Below are 15504 nucleotides of genomic sequence, written 5' to 3'. Positions count from 1 at the left end.
CTCTGCAGTCTGTGACTCCCAGCACCATAACTGAGTGTGAGATCTGAGCACAGCCAGGTCAGGGCGAGCACAGCAACTCAAGGGTGTACTTACAACCCTGGAAGTACATGGACTCCCTGCAGAAACCCCAGCAAGCACCACAACTGGCAATATTAGACCTGCAGACAACAGCAACACAGGGAAGGGGAAAGGGAAATGAATAAAAAACAATAGGAACCCACTAGGTAATTAATGTAAAACAGAGTTACTGAATGACTGCCTGTTAAATAAACAATAAAGGTCTTTACCGGTAAAGTCACTGTGATCTGGTTTTCTATAATTCCAGCTGTGTTCCCATATATCAGGTAAGTGAACGTAAATCCCTTTTATTTTTCTAATAGTATTCTAGAGTAACAGTTTGAATCTGCTTCTATCTAATGTTCCTTACATTTTGCTCCCTGCCCTGTCCTGCAGAATCAGATCTGAGGATGCCTGAGTCCTCAGTTAGTTCTATAGAGGACTCTTACTATGGCATTAAAAAACCTGCAAAACTGATTTTTAATTTAGAGGAAAATGCCACAACATCACAACAGGAACAACCATGGAAGAAAATTGTTTTTGAAAAAGCGGAATCACGAGCACAGGCAATGCAACAGACGATGATCAAAGAGGATAATCTCAGGAAGGAACTAGAGCAAAAGAGCACCAAAAAACTCCTGAGGGATGAGTTGGCCAAAGAATGGTTTGATATAGAACACATGACCCTGGATACTCGTGCGTATTTGCTTGACAAACTTCTCCCCACCTTAGTTCCTGGAATGGAAAAAATGTTAATGCAAGTGGAAAAGAAGAAGCTTCAGAAAGAAAGTGATATTCCCATCAAGTTTGATCCGATTATTTATTTGGGGGAATACTTGATGAGAAACAATCCTTATCATGTCAAACACAGGGGAATGTCTGCCTACCAGAGGGTAATGAAAGAAGTCACAGATCAAATGAAGGTGCATGTGCCTGATACAGTCTGCCACAGGTATAGTTTGTTACTTTTCCAGTTAATGGTCTTGCTCTTTACACTGAAAAATAGGACAATAACATAACCACACAAACAAGACTGAAGTAATTTGATGATAATTTTACAAATATTTGCTGAGTCATTAGTTAAACCATTAGAATCATATACTTACATATATATCTCAAATATAAACACAGAAGCAAACAAATATATACACTGAAAATAAGTTATGTGAGAGTAGAGACATATATATATATTTTTTAACTTTTCAGATAGACAATATGTTCACCTATTCAAAAGTTCAAAAGCCAAAATATACACCATTTTCTACAGTGAACATATTTTCCTCCTTTTATACCCTTCATCTACCCTGTACTCGATCTCTTCCATGAAATTATTCTTAGTTTTCTATAGATCCTTTGGGCAATTAATTACACATACATAAGAAAATGCAAATATAGATTAATTTTATTTCTTGTATATAAAAGCATATGAATAAATCACAAACTAGATGTCTTGTATACAAAGCACTCAACCAGTTGAGTTGTTTCTCCAACCCGAGTTTTCTTCCTTCCTTCCTTCCTTCCTTCCTTCCTTCCTTCCTTCCTTCCTTCCTTCCTTCCTTCCTTCCTTCCTTCCTTCCTTCCTTCCTTCCTTCTTTCCTTCCTTCCTTCCTCCCTCCCTCCTTCCCTTCCTCCCTCCCTTCCTCCCTTTTTTCTCTTTCTTTCTTTCTTTCTTTCTTTCTTTCTTTCTTTCTTTCTTTCTTTCTTTCTTTCTTTCTTTCTTTCTTTCTTTCTTTCTTTCTTTCTTTCTTTCTTTCTTTCTTTCTTTCTTTCTTTCCTTTTTCTCCTTGCGGCCACACTGGGCAGTGCTCAGGGGTTACTCCTGGCTCTGCACTCAGGAATTACTCCTGATAGTGCTTGGAGGACCGAATGGGGTTCTGAGCATTGAACCTGGGTTGGCTGCCTGCAAGGCGAATGCCCGACCAGCTGTACTATTGTTTGTCCCCCAACAGATTTCTTTTAATATCTTTTCTCTTTGACTCCTGATTCCTCCAGCACTTGGGAATGTTTGTTTTATAAATTGCTGCTGTCTTACCATGAACTGATAATGACAAAGATTTGCTCTTAAAATAGGATTACAAAATTTCAAAAGTCTGATTATGTGATAGTTACACATTCCAGCGAAGCAAGGCATATTAATCTATAAATACCTTCTCTTCTCCACAAGTCTCATAAATAGTCCCAATATAAGAATGAGAAACATGAAGTAGATCTAAGAGACCCAAGGCAAAATCTGGGGCCTGTTTTGTGTGTGTGTGTGTGTGTGTAGCAGTTGTAGTGATGTATATCCAGTTCTGACTTGCCTACATCTGTTGTTCATTACTTTTCTTTTTGGCCGGTGGTAGAGCTGAGAGCAAAACTATACCCAGAGGTGCTCAAGACATGCAGTGCCAATATCAGATCTGGGCCCCTGCACGCAGAGCATGGTTCCAGTCCTTTGAGCCATCTCTCTGGCCTATGTTGCTGATTTCTTGTAACAGCCTGGCATCTGTCCTGCACCAGAAGATCTCTTTGGTGCATGTTACCTGTGGTTCTTCTTTATTAGTACTATGGACTCATAATGCAACACTTAACCCATCTCTGAAGATGTATTTCATATTAATATAATCATTTGGGGACCACTTTCTAGTGGTACTCAGTGAGTACCAGGGCTAAACTAGGGGTGCTCTAAGGGCCATACAGAACCAGGAATCTTTTAAATCTAGGGCCTTGCATGTGCAAGGAATGAGTTATATGTCTTAAATTATAATTCCAGCCCAAAGTTATTTTCTTTACCACAGCTACATACCAAAGAAAGATAAGTCAGTGTAAATACTCAAGCAGTAAGGATGCACAAACCAATTAAAAACTGAAAGGGAAAGACACACGGGCTTTATGTAGTGTCCCTGTAATTCACTTGTACAGTTTTCAGGCAGCTTACACAGACCACGTATGTTTCTATTGGAATGTGGTATCTGCAAAGTCTTTGAAAATTTACTTCAAAGTACCTTTTGTGTTTCAAAAAGGAAAAAAAAATCAACCTCAACATGTCTAAACCAACCATCTTTATAAGATTCCAGTGTGAGGACTTGGCAACATTGAGGGGATGTGTCCTCCTTGATACTGGTCTTCCTCAGTTGCCTGGAGACAGTACTTGCTAAACAGATGGCTGTCTGCTCCTACCCCACACCGGCTGCCACATCTTTATGAGCCAAATTCTTGTGCTTATATGAAGCTAGGAAGTCCCACAGGTAATTTTCTCAGGTAATATTAATGCCAATCTTTCCATCAATCTATACTGGACAAATCATTTTATCAATCCAGTAAGAGAGATTATGCAAAAAGTGAGTAGAGACAGACTGAGAATGTTTATAGAAGTTTATGAATGACTGTTATCTCTTTATGATATCTGGTTATCCCCTTATGATTTTATCTAGATACCATCTACTTTTGTTCAACCTTCTGAAGCAAAGTAGTAATGTATATGAACTATTTCCTTATTCACCTCTAAATCATACTCTGTTGTTAATTTCTATGAGATAATTGAAAATTGAATTATTTACGGATTAACAAATTATGATCTTCCTGGATGTTATTCAAATAGCCTACACATACACCTTGAATGATGTCAAATGAGTCTCTGGTTCTGCTTCAGTGGCATATAATACTCTTAATGTTAAAAAAGTGAGATAAACTCACTTCAGCTCGGGCTGATTAGATGGGGATGCCTGATGGGGATGGGGATTCTGAGTCTAAACACCTTAGACTATCTAGGATGTCTGGAAAGTCCTAAAGTCCGACACATGACTTCAGTTATTCACTAAATACTCATAATTTTTTGTTGCTTTTTTTGTTTCTATTTGGGGGGCACGCCCACAGGACAGTGCTTGAGGGATTACTTCTAACTCTGTATCCAGGGATCACTCCTGGCAGGGCTCAGGGGATTATATAAGGTTCCAGGAATTGAACCCGGGATGGCCACATGCAAGGCATATACTTTACCCACTGTACTATCTCTCTGATCCTAACAGCTCTTGTATCTGTAGCCCAAAACCCCATTTTGAACTGAAAATTGGTTTATGCAACTATATATTCAAAATAGGAATTTGAATGTACCTATCGAAAGCATCTTCAACAAGAATGAACTTCAACAAGTCATTCTTCCTTGCTTATCTATCCAGTCTTAATCCAAAACCAAGTCATCAGCCTTGACACTTTCTCATTCCTCACTGCTCACTTCCAGTAAATTATTGTTCCTAATTGATTTTATTGGCTTCTCTCAAGTGTTATATCTGAACTTCTCCACTGCTGCCATCCGATAACCACCACTTCTCACCTGCACCATTGTACAGTCTCTTAATCCATACACATCGAGTTTTTTCATTTTTTGCCCCACCTGACAGTGCTTAGGGCATTTCTGGTGGGACTCAGGGGACCATATGTGACTCCAGGACTTGAACCTGGGCTAGCCAGATGTAAGGCAAGTATTTTGCTCTACTATCTCTCCAACCCCTGTCTATATCTATTATTTATTTATTTAATGGTTCTTGACATTTTTTCTAGCCTTGCTTTTTCCTCTTTCACTTTTAAGTTTCATTCTGTGTCCACAAGATAATTCGTACTATATGATACCATGTTTTTTCCCCTTTGCTATTCTCTCTTTTTACCATATCCAACCAACCCTTCACTGCTCAACTCAAATAGTACTTCATCGTGAAGTTATGTAGGGACTTGCTTTTATATGCTCTCATTGCACCCAGTGTTTCTCTTTATTGTAATCTATAACAATTATAACAGCCATTCTCCTGTCTGTGATATAAGCAGGAACTATATCATTCTTACCCTGTGTCTCCAGCATCTGCCACACTGTCACATGATTAATGCTCATTAAATATTTGTTAAATGTCAAGTCAAGATGAGGAATCTATTTTAATCTGGCTTTTGTCTTCATGATGAAATTTTTCTTGTGTTTGTCAATTTTTTTTTACTTTTTTGTTTTTAATTTTAGATTGTTAATAATTTATATATTACTGTGAGATATATCATGATTTAGGGTAATTGAATAATTTTGAAGTCTCTGAATTAATCATCAATACATAATGGGAAGCTATGAAAAATGTCTATTTCAATTTTATAAAATTACAAGTAGACCTAATTTATCTGCTCAAATATCATTGTTAAGTCAGTAACAGATTTCTCTTAAATAACTTTATCTTGTCAGGAACTTTATTTAACTATAGGATATAGGTTGACAAAATCTCTAAGAACTAAGTAATGTAATAAATAGTATTACGACAAGTCATATGTGAATTTTTGTGGGAATACTCATTACAGGAGTAATACAGACAAGCCCCAGGGATGACAAAAAGTTCGCTTTAGTTTTGTCAAACAAGGATCACCAGAGCTTACAAACTTATTAATAAACAAAACCTGAGATCATTAATTTGCCAGGCAAGGGAATGTAGCCTAGTGAAAAATTCTAAATGATTTGTAGAATATGAAAAATTAATTGATTTTAAAGTATTAGGAAGGGAACTTTATAAACACTATGTGCGTAACAACTCAAAAATATCATATTATATAGCAAAGAGTAAGTGCTTACGTTTGTACATAACTATTTAAAACATTTCACAGTATCCAAAGAAATTCTTGTTAGATCCAGTAATGGTGTGTGTAGTAGGGTCAAAGTTAATTATCCATGTAAGGGGGGTAGAGAGACAATACCGGGGGTAAGGCACTTGCTTTGTATGCAAGTGACCCTGGTGCAACCCTCGCATTACATGTACTCCCAGGCACTACGAGGAGTGTTCCTAAAAACAGAGCCAGGAATAGTGAGTGAGCACTGCTGTGTGTGACTAGAAAGAACCCCACTCTTGGCAAATTATCCATGTAAGCTGCTTAAAATCATGTTGATAAAACACAACATTCAAATTTTTACATAATAATCTAGACAAACATTATTAAGTAGAAATTTTTCTTACATAATTCGAATGAACAGTAGAATTAAGATGGTCACAACCAGTGTAGAGAATAATTTTACTTCTATTTATTTGTGGAGTTTGGAGGCAGTTTTTGTAGCCACACCCAGTGGTGCTCAGGGGTTACTCTTGGATCTGCACTCAGGAACTACTCCTGGAAGTGCTTGAAGGACCATGCAGGATGCCAGAGATCAGGCCTCGGTCAGCCGCATGCAAGGCAAACACACTACCCATTGTACTATCTCTCCAGCTTCTATTCTTGAATTGATATATACATGTCTTTCTTTAAAAGACCTGAAAACATTTGTTAAGATGGGAAAACTTATTGGTTAGCTGCATAACAAAGTACCTCAAAATGCAAGGAAGTGGGGCTGGAATGATAGCATAGTAGGGCATTTGCCTTGCACGCGGCCAACTCAGGTTCGATTCCCAGCATCCCATATGGTCCCCTGAGCACCGCCAGGAGTGATTCCTGAGTGCAGAGCCAGGAGTAACCCTTGTGTATCGCCGGGTGTGACCCCCCCAAAAAAGAAAAAAATGCAAGGAAGTAAAGCTATAATAATTTTGTGGGTTAATAGCTTTGTGTTGGGTCCGTGGCTCATCTCTGCTTCAGATGGTACCAATTGGACTCACTCATGCATTGCAGTAAGATGGCAATTCATGGCATAACAACTTGTCTACTATTGGTTGTTTGCAAAAGCAATGAAGAAGTAACTGGATCATCCAGCTGACAAACCTAGGTTCATTTCTAAGGCAGTGAGTGGTGAAGGGTTCCTAAATTCAATAAAAGAAGACAACTGTCAATGTAGGAATACTTTTCTCCATAATCTTATTGTGATATAATTGGTAGCAACTTTTAACTTTCTGCTGGCATCATATTTTCCAACGGACTTTGGCCAAAGCAAATTATGTGTCCGTAGTCAGAAATTAGAGGTGCATTGCTTGATTTTGGAGCTGCAAAGTAACATTGCATAACAAACAGACATACATATAGGAATGGGAAGACAGTGTGACCAGCTTGGCATGTTACCACACTATATATATTTCTCCTTCCCAGTCTTCTTAAATGTGAATTTATATTTAGAATTCTATACTACACAAAACTAAGAGTTTTGGCTGCTACAAAATTCTGTTGATACAGATATTTTTAAGATCAAATGCAGCTCATGGAAGAAAAATTTTATGCATCTTCCAAAAGAGTTACATAATCGATTTAAAATCCATTTGAATTATATTTGGAGTCTCATGTACAGCAGCCCTAGAGCAAAAACTAGGTTTTGTTTCTAAATGTTGGCATTAATAAGGGGCAAGAGATGATATCTGACTTGAGAGCTAAAGAAAGTGGAGCATATAGTCACACAAAGAAAGGAAGGAAAGTATTTCAGGCAGATGGAAATAAACTCAATTTTGTGTATTCATTTTTATGTGTTAGTGATCAATACACATATTAATATGGAGATACCCAGTTCTTAATACGCACTATTTTTTGTGAGTTCAATGTTATATATTAGTGATTAATAAACATGGGAATCTGGAGAAGCCCAGTACTTCATATGCAGAACTGTTTACTTGTTCTGCATTGAGCAATAAGCCTGATAGTGCAGAATCCCCATAGGCATCCAATAAATGGAGATGCAATAAGTAAGGTACTAATGTAGTGACTAAATGGATGAACAAAAGTGAATTTATGAATAATGAGAAAGGGCTAGAAAAAAAACAGAATAGAATGGTGCAGACATAAATTGGTACAAATGCTGTGTAGAGAAAGGGAGGAAGGGAAAGAGAAAGAATAGAGAGAGGCAGAAGGAGAGGAAGTGGAAGAAGACTGACTAGAAAGAAGGGTGGGGGAAAGAGCTGCGGAAGAGCAGGAAAGGAAACTGAGAAAAGAATTAGGGACTCTGAGACAAATGGAAGTGGAGTTTTGTTGCTTAGCAGTTGCATCAGAGAAACTTAACACTTCCTTTAAATACTAATTACTCTTTGCAATTCAGGAACAGGCCCTTCTGCACTATTAACTTGCCTGTTTCATTTTCAAGCCTCAAATTTTATTTTTGGAGGCGTATTTTTCTCTAAAAAAGAAATTTGAAAGCCATATATGGACATGCAACTTAGATTTTAGTTGTTTCTTTTGGATTATTAGAGGTATTCTAAATTTATCAATTCTAACTGAAAATTGCTTTGCATTTCAAAATCTGCCAGGCAGTCTTAGTTTTCCTCTTTGAAAAGTGGAGACCTGTTTCAAACATTATTGGAAAATTATATTGAGGTGGGGTGAGTGGATGTTCATACCTGGCATTGCTCCGGGATTAACATGGCTCGGTGCTCAGGGTCACTCCTGGCAGTGTTCAGGAAACCATATGGGGTGCTGGTGCTCAAATCCGGATCAACTCAGTTGAAGGCAAATGCCCCGCATGGTGTTCTTTCTGGTCCCAGGAATGACTGTTTTGGTCAGACACTGTGAAACTGTTACTCTGGATGTATATAGGAAATATATATATATACATATATATATATATATTCTGAGACAGAAAGCTAAAAGTGAACCTGAGGTGCTTATTATGGATGCAGCTTCTAGATTCCCTCTTGAGAGCTGGAATCAAGTTCCTCCTGGTGATTTTTCTGGGTCTAGAGAAGAGAGATGATCACTACTAAGGCCTTAGTGCATTCTTGCTTTTAGTATATACATGATAACCTCTAGACTATTCTTTTTCGGGGGGAAGGGGAGAAGATTGGAACACACCAAGCAGTGTTTAGAGTTACTCCTAGCTCTGTGCTCAGAGATCACTCTGGCTCAGGGCAATATGCAGTGCAAGGGATAAACTGGGGAAGCCACACGCAAGGCTAGAAACTTAACCTATTTCTCTAGCCTCATTATACTTTCAGAAATATTACTTAGTTTGAAAATAAGGTTTTTTCAATGAAAAGTCATATAATAGTTGAGGGCAATCTATGACAAAAGTTTAGTTCAGCAAGTGCTCAGGTGTGAGGACGAGAGGTTAAATCAAGAAAGATTTCATGGAGAAAAGATAGGTTTAAAGTGATTTAACCTAGGCTATATCAAATGACCTGTATTACAATGCTATAGAATTTTGTTTTATTGAATAACCATGAGATAGTTACAGCTTTCATGTTTGGGTTACAATTTCACAATGATCAAACACCCACCCCTCCACCAGTACACATTCCCCACCACCAATATCCCGAGTATGTCCCCACTTTCCCACCCTCCCCCTGCCTCCATGGCAGACAATATTCCCCATACTCTCTCTCTACTTTTGGGCATTATGGCTTGCAACAGACACTGCATCATGTTTGGTCCATTATCTACTTTAGGCATGCATCTCCCATCCCAACTGGTTCCTCCAGCCATCATTTTCTTAGTGATCCCTTATCTATTCCATCTGCCTTCTCCCCTCCACTTGTGAAGCAGTCTTCCAGCTATGGGGCAATCCCCCTGGCCCTTGTATCTACTGTCCTTGGATGTCAGCCTCATGTAATGTTATTCTATACTCCACAAATGAGTGCAGTCCTTCTATGTCTGTCTCTCTTTCTGACTCATTTCACTTAGCATGATGCTCTCCATGTCTATCCATTTATAAGCAAACTTCATTACTTCATATCTCCTAACAGTTGCATAGTATTCCATTGAGTAGATGTACCAAAGTTTCTTAAACCAGTCATCTGTTTTAGGGCACTCAGGTTGTTTCCAGATTTTGGCTATTGTGAACAGTACTGCAATGAATATATAGGTACAGATGTCATTTCTACTGTGCTTTCTTTTTTGTATCCTTGGGATATATTCCCAGAAGTGGTATTGTGGGGTCATATGGAAGCTTAATTTCTAGTTTTTGAAGGACTGTCCATATTGTTTTCCAGAAAGGTTGGACCATTCCCACCAACAGTGAAAGAGCGTCTCTTTCCCCATATCCATGCCAGCACTGGTTGCTTTTGTTCTTTTGAATGTGTGCCAGTCTCTGTGGTGTGAGATAATATCTCATTGTTGTTTTGATTTGCATCTCCCTGATGACCAGCAATGTGGAGCATTTTTTCATGTGCCTTTTGGCCATTGTATCTCTTTTTTGAGGAAATTTCTGTTCATTTCTTCTCCCCAGTTTTTGATGGGGTTGGAGGTTTTTTCTTATACAATTTTACTAGTGTCTTGTATATTCTGGATATTAATCCCTTATCAGATGGGTATTGGGTAAATATTCTTTCCCATTCTGTGGACTCTTTCTGTATTTTGGTCACTGTTTCTTTTGAAGTGCAGAAGCTTCTTTGATGTAGTCCCATTTGTTTGTGTTTGCTTCCACTCAATGCTATAGAAATTTGATCAAGAAATAGGAGCAAACACTTGAGGGATTTGAGGGAAAGCCAACTTGAAGGTAAGCATGCAGATTAGACCTGGCTAATGCCAAAATGAGTTGAGCCATGAATGCAGTTCATACAGAGCTTATATTCGTTAGATACAGGGTACACTGATTCTATGGGAATGATCTTTTCCATCTGACATACAAAATAGTCGCTGTATCGCTGTGTCACTGTATCACTGTCATTCTGTTGCTCATCGATTTGCTCGAGCTGGCACCAGTAACGTCTTCATTGTGAGACTTGTTACTTTTTTTGGCATATCAAAAACACTAGGGGTAGCTTGCCAGGCTCTGCCATGCGGGCGGGATACTCTCGGTAGCTTGCTGGGCTCTCTGAGAGGGATGGAGGAATCGAACCCAGGTCAGCCATGTGCAAGGCAAACACCCTACCCGATGTGCTATCAATGCTTGGTACAATTAGAGATTAATACATTCTGTTTTAAGTCCCATATAGACATTTATTAATTGTTTCTGTGGCCCCCTTTTATTTCTGCTCAAGCAACCAGATGCATCTGGCTCTTCTGTGCTCAATTCTGGTGAACTTTATGACATAGTTATCTTTCCCCAGCTCCTAGAATGGGTCATTCAGAGGTCCTGCATCTAGATTCCCACTTCTGCTCCAAAATTTTGTGCTACAACAGAACAACCAGGAGATAATCATATCAATATCCTACTGTGTTTTATCAGCCCACCTACTTTAAAATTTAAAAATGCTCACTCAAACCTGCCCATTTGTTAAAATGGGAAAAGATTTCTGCCTTTCTCTGGAATCCTGCTTGAAGAGACCCCTCCCATAATCCCAGAATTTCCCTGCTTTCTTTTCCTGTTTATTCTTTAAATAAAATTGTTTCTGAGTTTTAAAAAGAAAATAATAATGTTAAAATAAAGACAAGAGGATTGATGAGATGGCTCGAAGGATTAGAGTAATTATTTCTTGCATATGCTTGGTCCCAAATTTAATTCCTGGTATCCAATGATCCCTGAGCACTGCCAGGTGTAACCTTTGTGTTCCCCAATATTTCTGAGGACCCCAGCCTGAACAGTATAGAATTGTCAGACCAAATACTGAATTATCAGGCCTCTAGAGTTTCAGGTCAGGTATTGCTGGGAGCTGCTCAATTATGTCAAATAAACGAAGACATGAAATAAAGTCAAAGTTTAAATGAGGAGCAGAACTCTTGTTGTGCTGTTTGAATCAAATCTGGATCTAGTTCAATGGTCTTAACTTGTCTTTCTGTATTCTTCAGAGTGAATAAACTGAAGGAGAGTATTAGAGAGAAACGGCAACAAAAAGAAAGGATAGACGAAGCTAAATTCAAGGTGACCAGCACACGGAAGCAGGCCCTAGAGGAACTGTTTGAAGAATGGATTGTAGACCCCAATGGAATGATTCCTATATTAGTGGTAATAAAATCATTTATCTGTGAAGGGAAGGTAGGGTAGATAAAAGCGTGACTGCCAGATTAATGAGTCAAACACTAGAAACTTCCTTGAATTTTCAGTTCTGCTGAGGTAGATTTTTGACTCATGTGTCCATGGAGTCAATTTCTTCATGTTTTTCTTGAGCATTACAAAATATGGGCTGGAGAGACAGTACAGGACTTAAGGTGCTTGCCTTGCACCCAGTTGAGGCTGATTCAATCCTTGGCACCACATATAGTCCCCCAAGTGCTGTCAAGAGTTATTCCTGAGTACAGAATCTGGAATAAGCCCTGGACATTGCTTGGTGAAGCCCAACAGAACTCCCTACATCATGGTTAAGCTCCTGAAATATTGACACTGGCTAGAGTTCCAAAACTGTTCATTATAAACAGACATAGCTTCCATTTGTTCTTGTGTGTGTCTTTGCATGTGTGAGAGAGAGAAAAACTAATCACTGTGTGTACTAATAGATCATATCTTTTATTTCCAGTAAACAACTATATTCCAATAATTAGATGTTTTCTTTTAAGTATATATAAATGTGAGGATATTTATCAGTAAGGTACAAGTCAAGCAGGGATATGGTTTAAGTGATAAAGCACAAACCTAATATTAATGAGGTACTGAGTTCAGACCCTACATTGCATAGGTGTACCCCTATTCAAAAAAGTAATAATGAAAGAGAAATCAAGGACAAGTTCATAGGACAAGTGCAGGGGGCCTGAACTGGAGGGCCTGGGTTCAATCCTCTGAGCAATGCCAGGGAGGCCTGCAATCACCAAGGTCCTGAACACTACCAAGCATGGCCTCAAAACCAACCAAACAAAAATAATAATAAAAGAAAGAAAATAGATACAAGTCAGGTATAGTTTATGTTTAAAACTAATTATTAAAAGGAGAATAAGGCAGACAGGCCATAGACTGTGAGAAAATACTTGCAAAGACATCTGATAAACAACTATTCTACAAAGTATATTAAGAACTCTTAAACCTCCGCAATAAATGAACAATGAACTGATTACAAAATGAACAAAAGACCTGAACAACATTTCACCAAATAAGCACATGAAAAACTGCCCCAAGAACATGTTTGTGAGAAAATCAGTCCTAGTTTTCAAAAGCAACCAAGTTAGATCTCTGGGGGCACTAAGAAGGGTTTGAAAGGGACATTTTCAGCATTCCCCTTACACACAGGAAGGCTAAACTATCAAGGACATTTGTGAAGAACCATTTTTAATCCCTTTACGCACTTTATAAGCTAAATGTTGTATCACTTGTCATCCCATTGTTCATTCATTTGCTTGAGCAGGCGCCAGTAATGTCTCCATTCATCCCTGTCGCGTGCTAGTGTAGCCCAATGGCATCTGCTGGCTCCACAAAGAGCCTCAAACCGTCCGTTCAGGGTCTTGATGAAGAAGTCTGACTATCTCATAGGTGGACGGCCATGCGGTCTTTTGACTTTCCATGGAATCCACTCGGTAACAGCTCTAGTCCAGCTGTCATCTCTAAATCACATTACATGTTCGGCCCATCTGATTTTCAGTGGCTTGGCAAATGAGACAGTGTCCCTGATTCTTGATCATCGACGGAGGTCGGAACTCCGGATTCCTTCTTTCACTGGAGTGAAACAAGATACTCCAAGCATAGCTCTTTCGATTCCTTTTTGGGAGACCCGAATAGCGTTCTCATCCTGTTTTCGTAGGGCCCAGGTCTCTGAGGTGTATGTTAGTGCAGGAAGAACAGTGAAGTCGAAAAGATGTGCCCGGAGCCAGAGGTTCTTCGTCCTCTTAACCACTTCTTTGACGCTCTTGAAGGTGTTCCACATTGCTCTCTTCCTCTTGCACAGTTCAGGTGCCAGGTTGTTTGGTCATTTGTCATGTTGAGTTCTTGACCTAGGTACACATAACTGCTGCATTCGGAGATGTTCGTTCCGTTGAGGGCAAATGGAACATCAGGAACTAGTCCGTTTCTCATGAACATTGTCTTCGTGAGATTCAGCTGCAGTCCGACATCTGTGAGGAACCATTTTTTATCCCTTCATGCACTTTATAAAATAAATGTTAATTATCACTAATTGTTTCAAAGCCTGGCAGTACATAAAGACTATTGCAAGCTCTGTGCTGAGGTTAGCTCCCAGCACGCTGGGGGAACAGCTGGTCCTGGGATTGAACCTGGGCTTCAAGGATGTAAAGCATTCTAGCAGGTTGAATTAGGTCTCTAGCCCCTGTTGTTGCTATTTTTATGCTGAGTTAGATGGATTATCCACACTTAAATTGAAATAGGCCTTTAGGTCTAAGATATTTTAGATTTTGGTCTAAAATATTAAATATGTGACAGTTGATGAGTAATATATAGTTTCTTTGATTTGCAGATTCAAAACGTTCTTCATGACTTTTTTAAAAATCCAGATTTCCAGCTTGGTAAGTCCGTCTGTTGTTGCAGTTTTCCTTTCTTCCTTCCTTCCTTCCTTCCTTCCTTGCTTCCTTCCTTCCTTCCTTCCTTCCTTCCTTCCTTCCTTCCTTCCTTCCTTCCTTCCTTCCTTCCTTCCCTCCTTCCTTCTTTATTCTCTTCCTTCCTTCCCTCCTTCTTTCCTCTCTCCCTCCCTTCCTTCCTTCTTTCCTAACTCCCTCTCTTCCTACCTTCTGAATTAAGATGAAAAGTCAATGTTGAGAGAGATGTTACTCAAAGCTCTCATAGATGTAGGCTTTCCTACTCTTTCCAGATGGAGAGTGTAGAAAAGTAGAGAAGCAATTAGCTATTTTCAATCTTTTTAGTCAAATACCTCATTTTGTAATGAATATCCTATAATATCCATTTATTCCCCTATTTATAGAAAATATTACTTAAATATACAGAATTTTATTTTTTTTATTTATTTTTAGCCACAAGGCACTTTAGTATTGTGAAAAATAAGATAAAGTGGAGTGGATATTTAAGGGAGTGAATTTACAGAAAGGTTGATGCACAGATTAACCTATTATAGTAACTTAAAAAAACTTAGCAAGTTGCCAGAAAAACTTGACATGAGAGGTTTTGTTTCATCTTAGATCAATAATCACCAGAAGTTAATATACAGAATTTTAAAGTAAAATTGTCATAACTGGGAATTAAAGGAGAAACATAAGGAATAAAAACATGCATTATATTTCAATGTATAAAAACTGGTTGCAACTTCACTAGAAAACAATGGAATAGTCAGATATTTGAAATCTACCTATAATGAATGTTTAGAGACAAGAAAAGCACATTTTGGGCAGGAGAGATAGTACAAGCATAAAGCACTTACCTTGCATGTGGCCAACCCCAGTTCACTTCCCAACAACATATACGGTTTTCTGAGCGTCACCAGGCATGGCCCCAAATATTTTTTTAAGTAAATTTGTGTTGAATTGACTACTTCCTGTATGTTTGACATTTTGAAATATAAAGGCCAATGGATGGATCTGCTTGTATATGTAAAGTTTTCATGACTAGAAGAGCTGTGAACATGAGCAGGTGTTGTGCATTGGAGCTCAGATTCAATGGGTGGGATCATCTCCTATTATACAATTTTCTAAAATGGGACAAATTTTTGGTCAAATTCCACAATGAGGCAAAACACAATCCTCTCACATCTTCATAGTAGCTACATTCTTGGAAGACTCAACAGCAAATATAGCCTGTGTTTACCTGAAAATAGAGTTAGATTCTAGTGGCAAAATTAT

General features: G+C 38.6%; 1 protein-coding gene across 1 annotated transcript in view; it reads left to right on the top strand.

Annotated features, from left to right (window-relative positions):
• The first annotated feature begins 467 nt into the window (after positions 1–467).
• The window catches only part of EFCAB5 (EF-hand calcium binding domain 5), a 96834-nt gene continuing 81797 nt past the window's right edge, over positions 468–15504 (top strand). Inside the window, 3 exon segments of the mRNA XM_055132217.1 lie at positions 468–1009; positions 11626–11782; positions 14172–14220. Coding sequence (XP_054988192.1) covers positions 468–1009; positions 11626–11782; positions 14172–14220 — 748 coding nt within the window.

Source organism: Sorex araneus, chromosome 3 (genome assembly GCF_027595985.1).
Source record: "Sorex araneus isolate mSorAra2 chromosome 3, mSorAra2.pri, whole genome shotgun sequence".
Lineage (NCBI taxonomy): Eukaryota > Metazoa > Chordata > Mammalia > Eulipotyphla > Soricidae > Sorex > Sorex araneus.
This window is presented reverse-complemented; position numbering and strand designations above follow the sequence as displayed.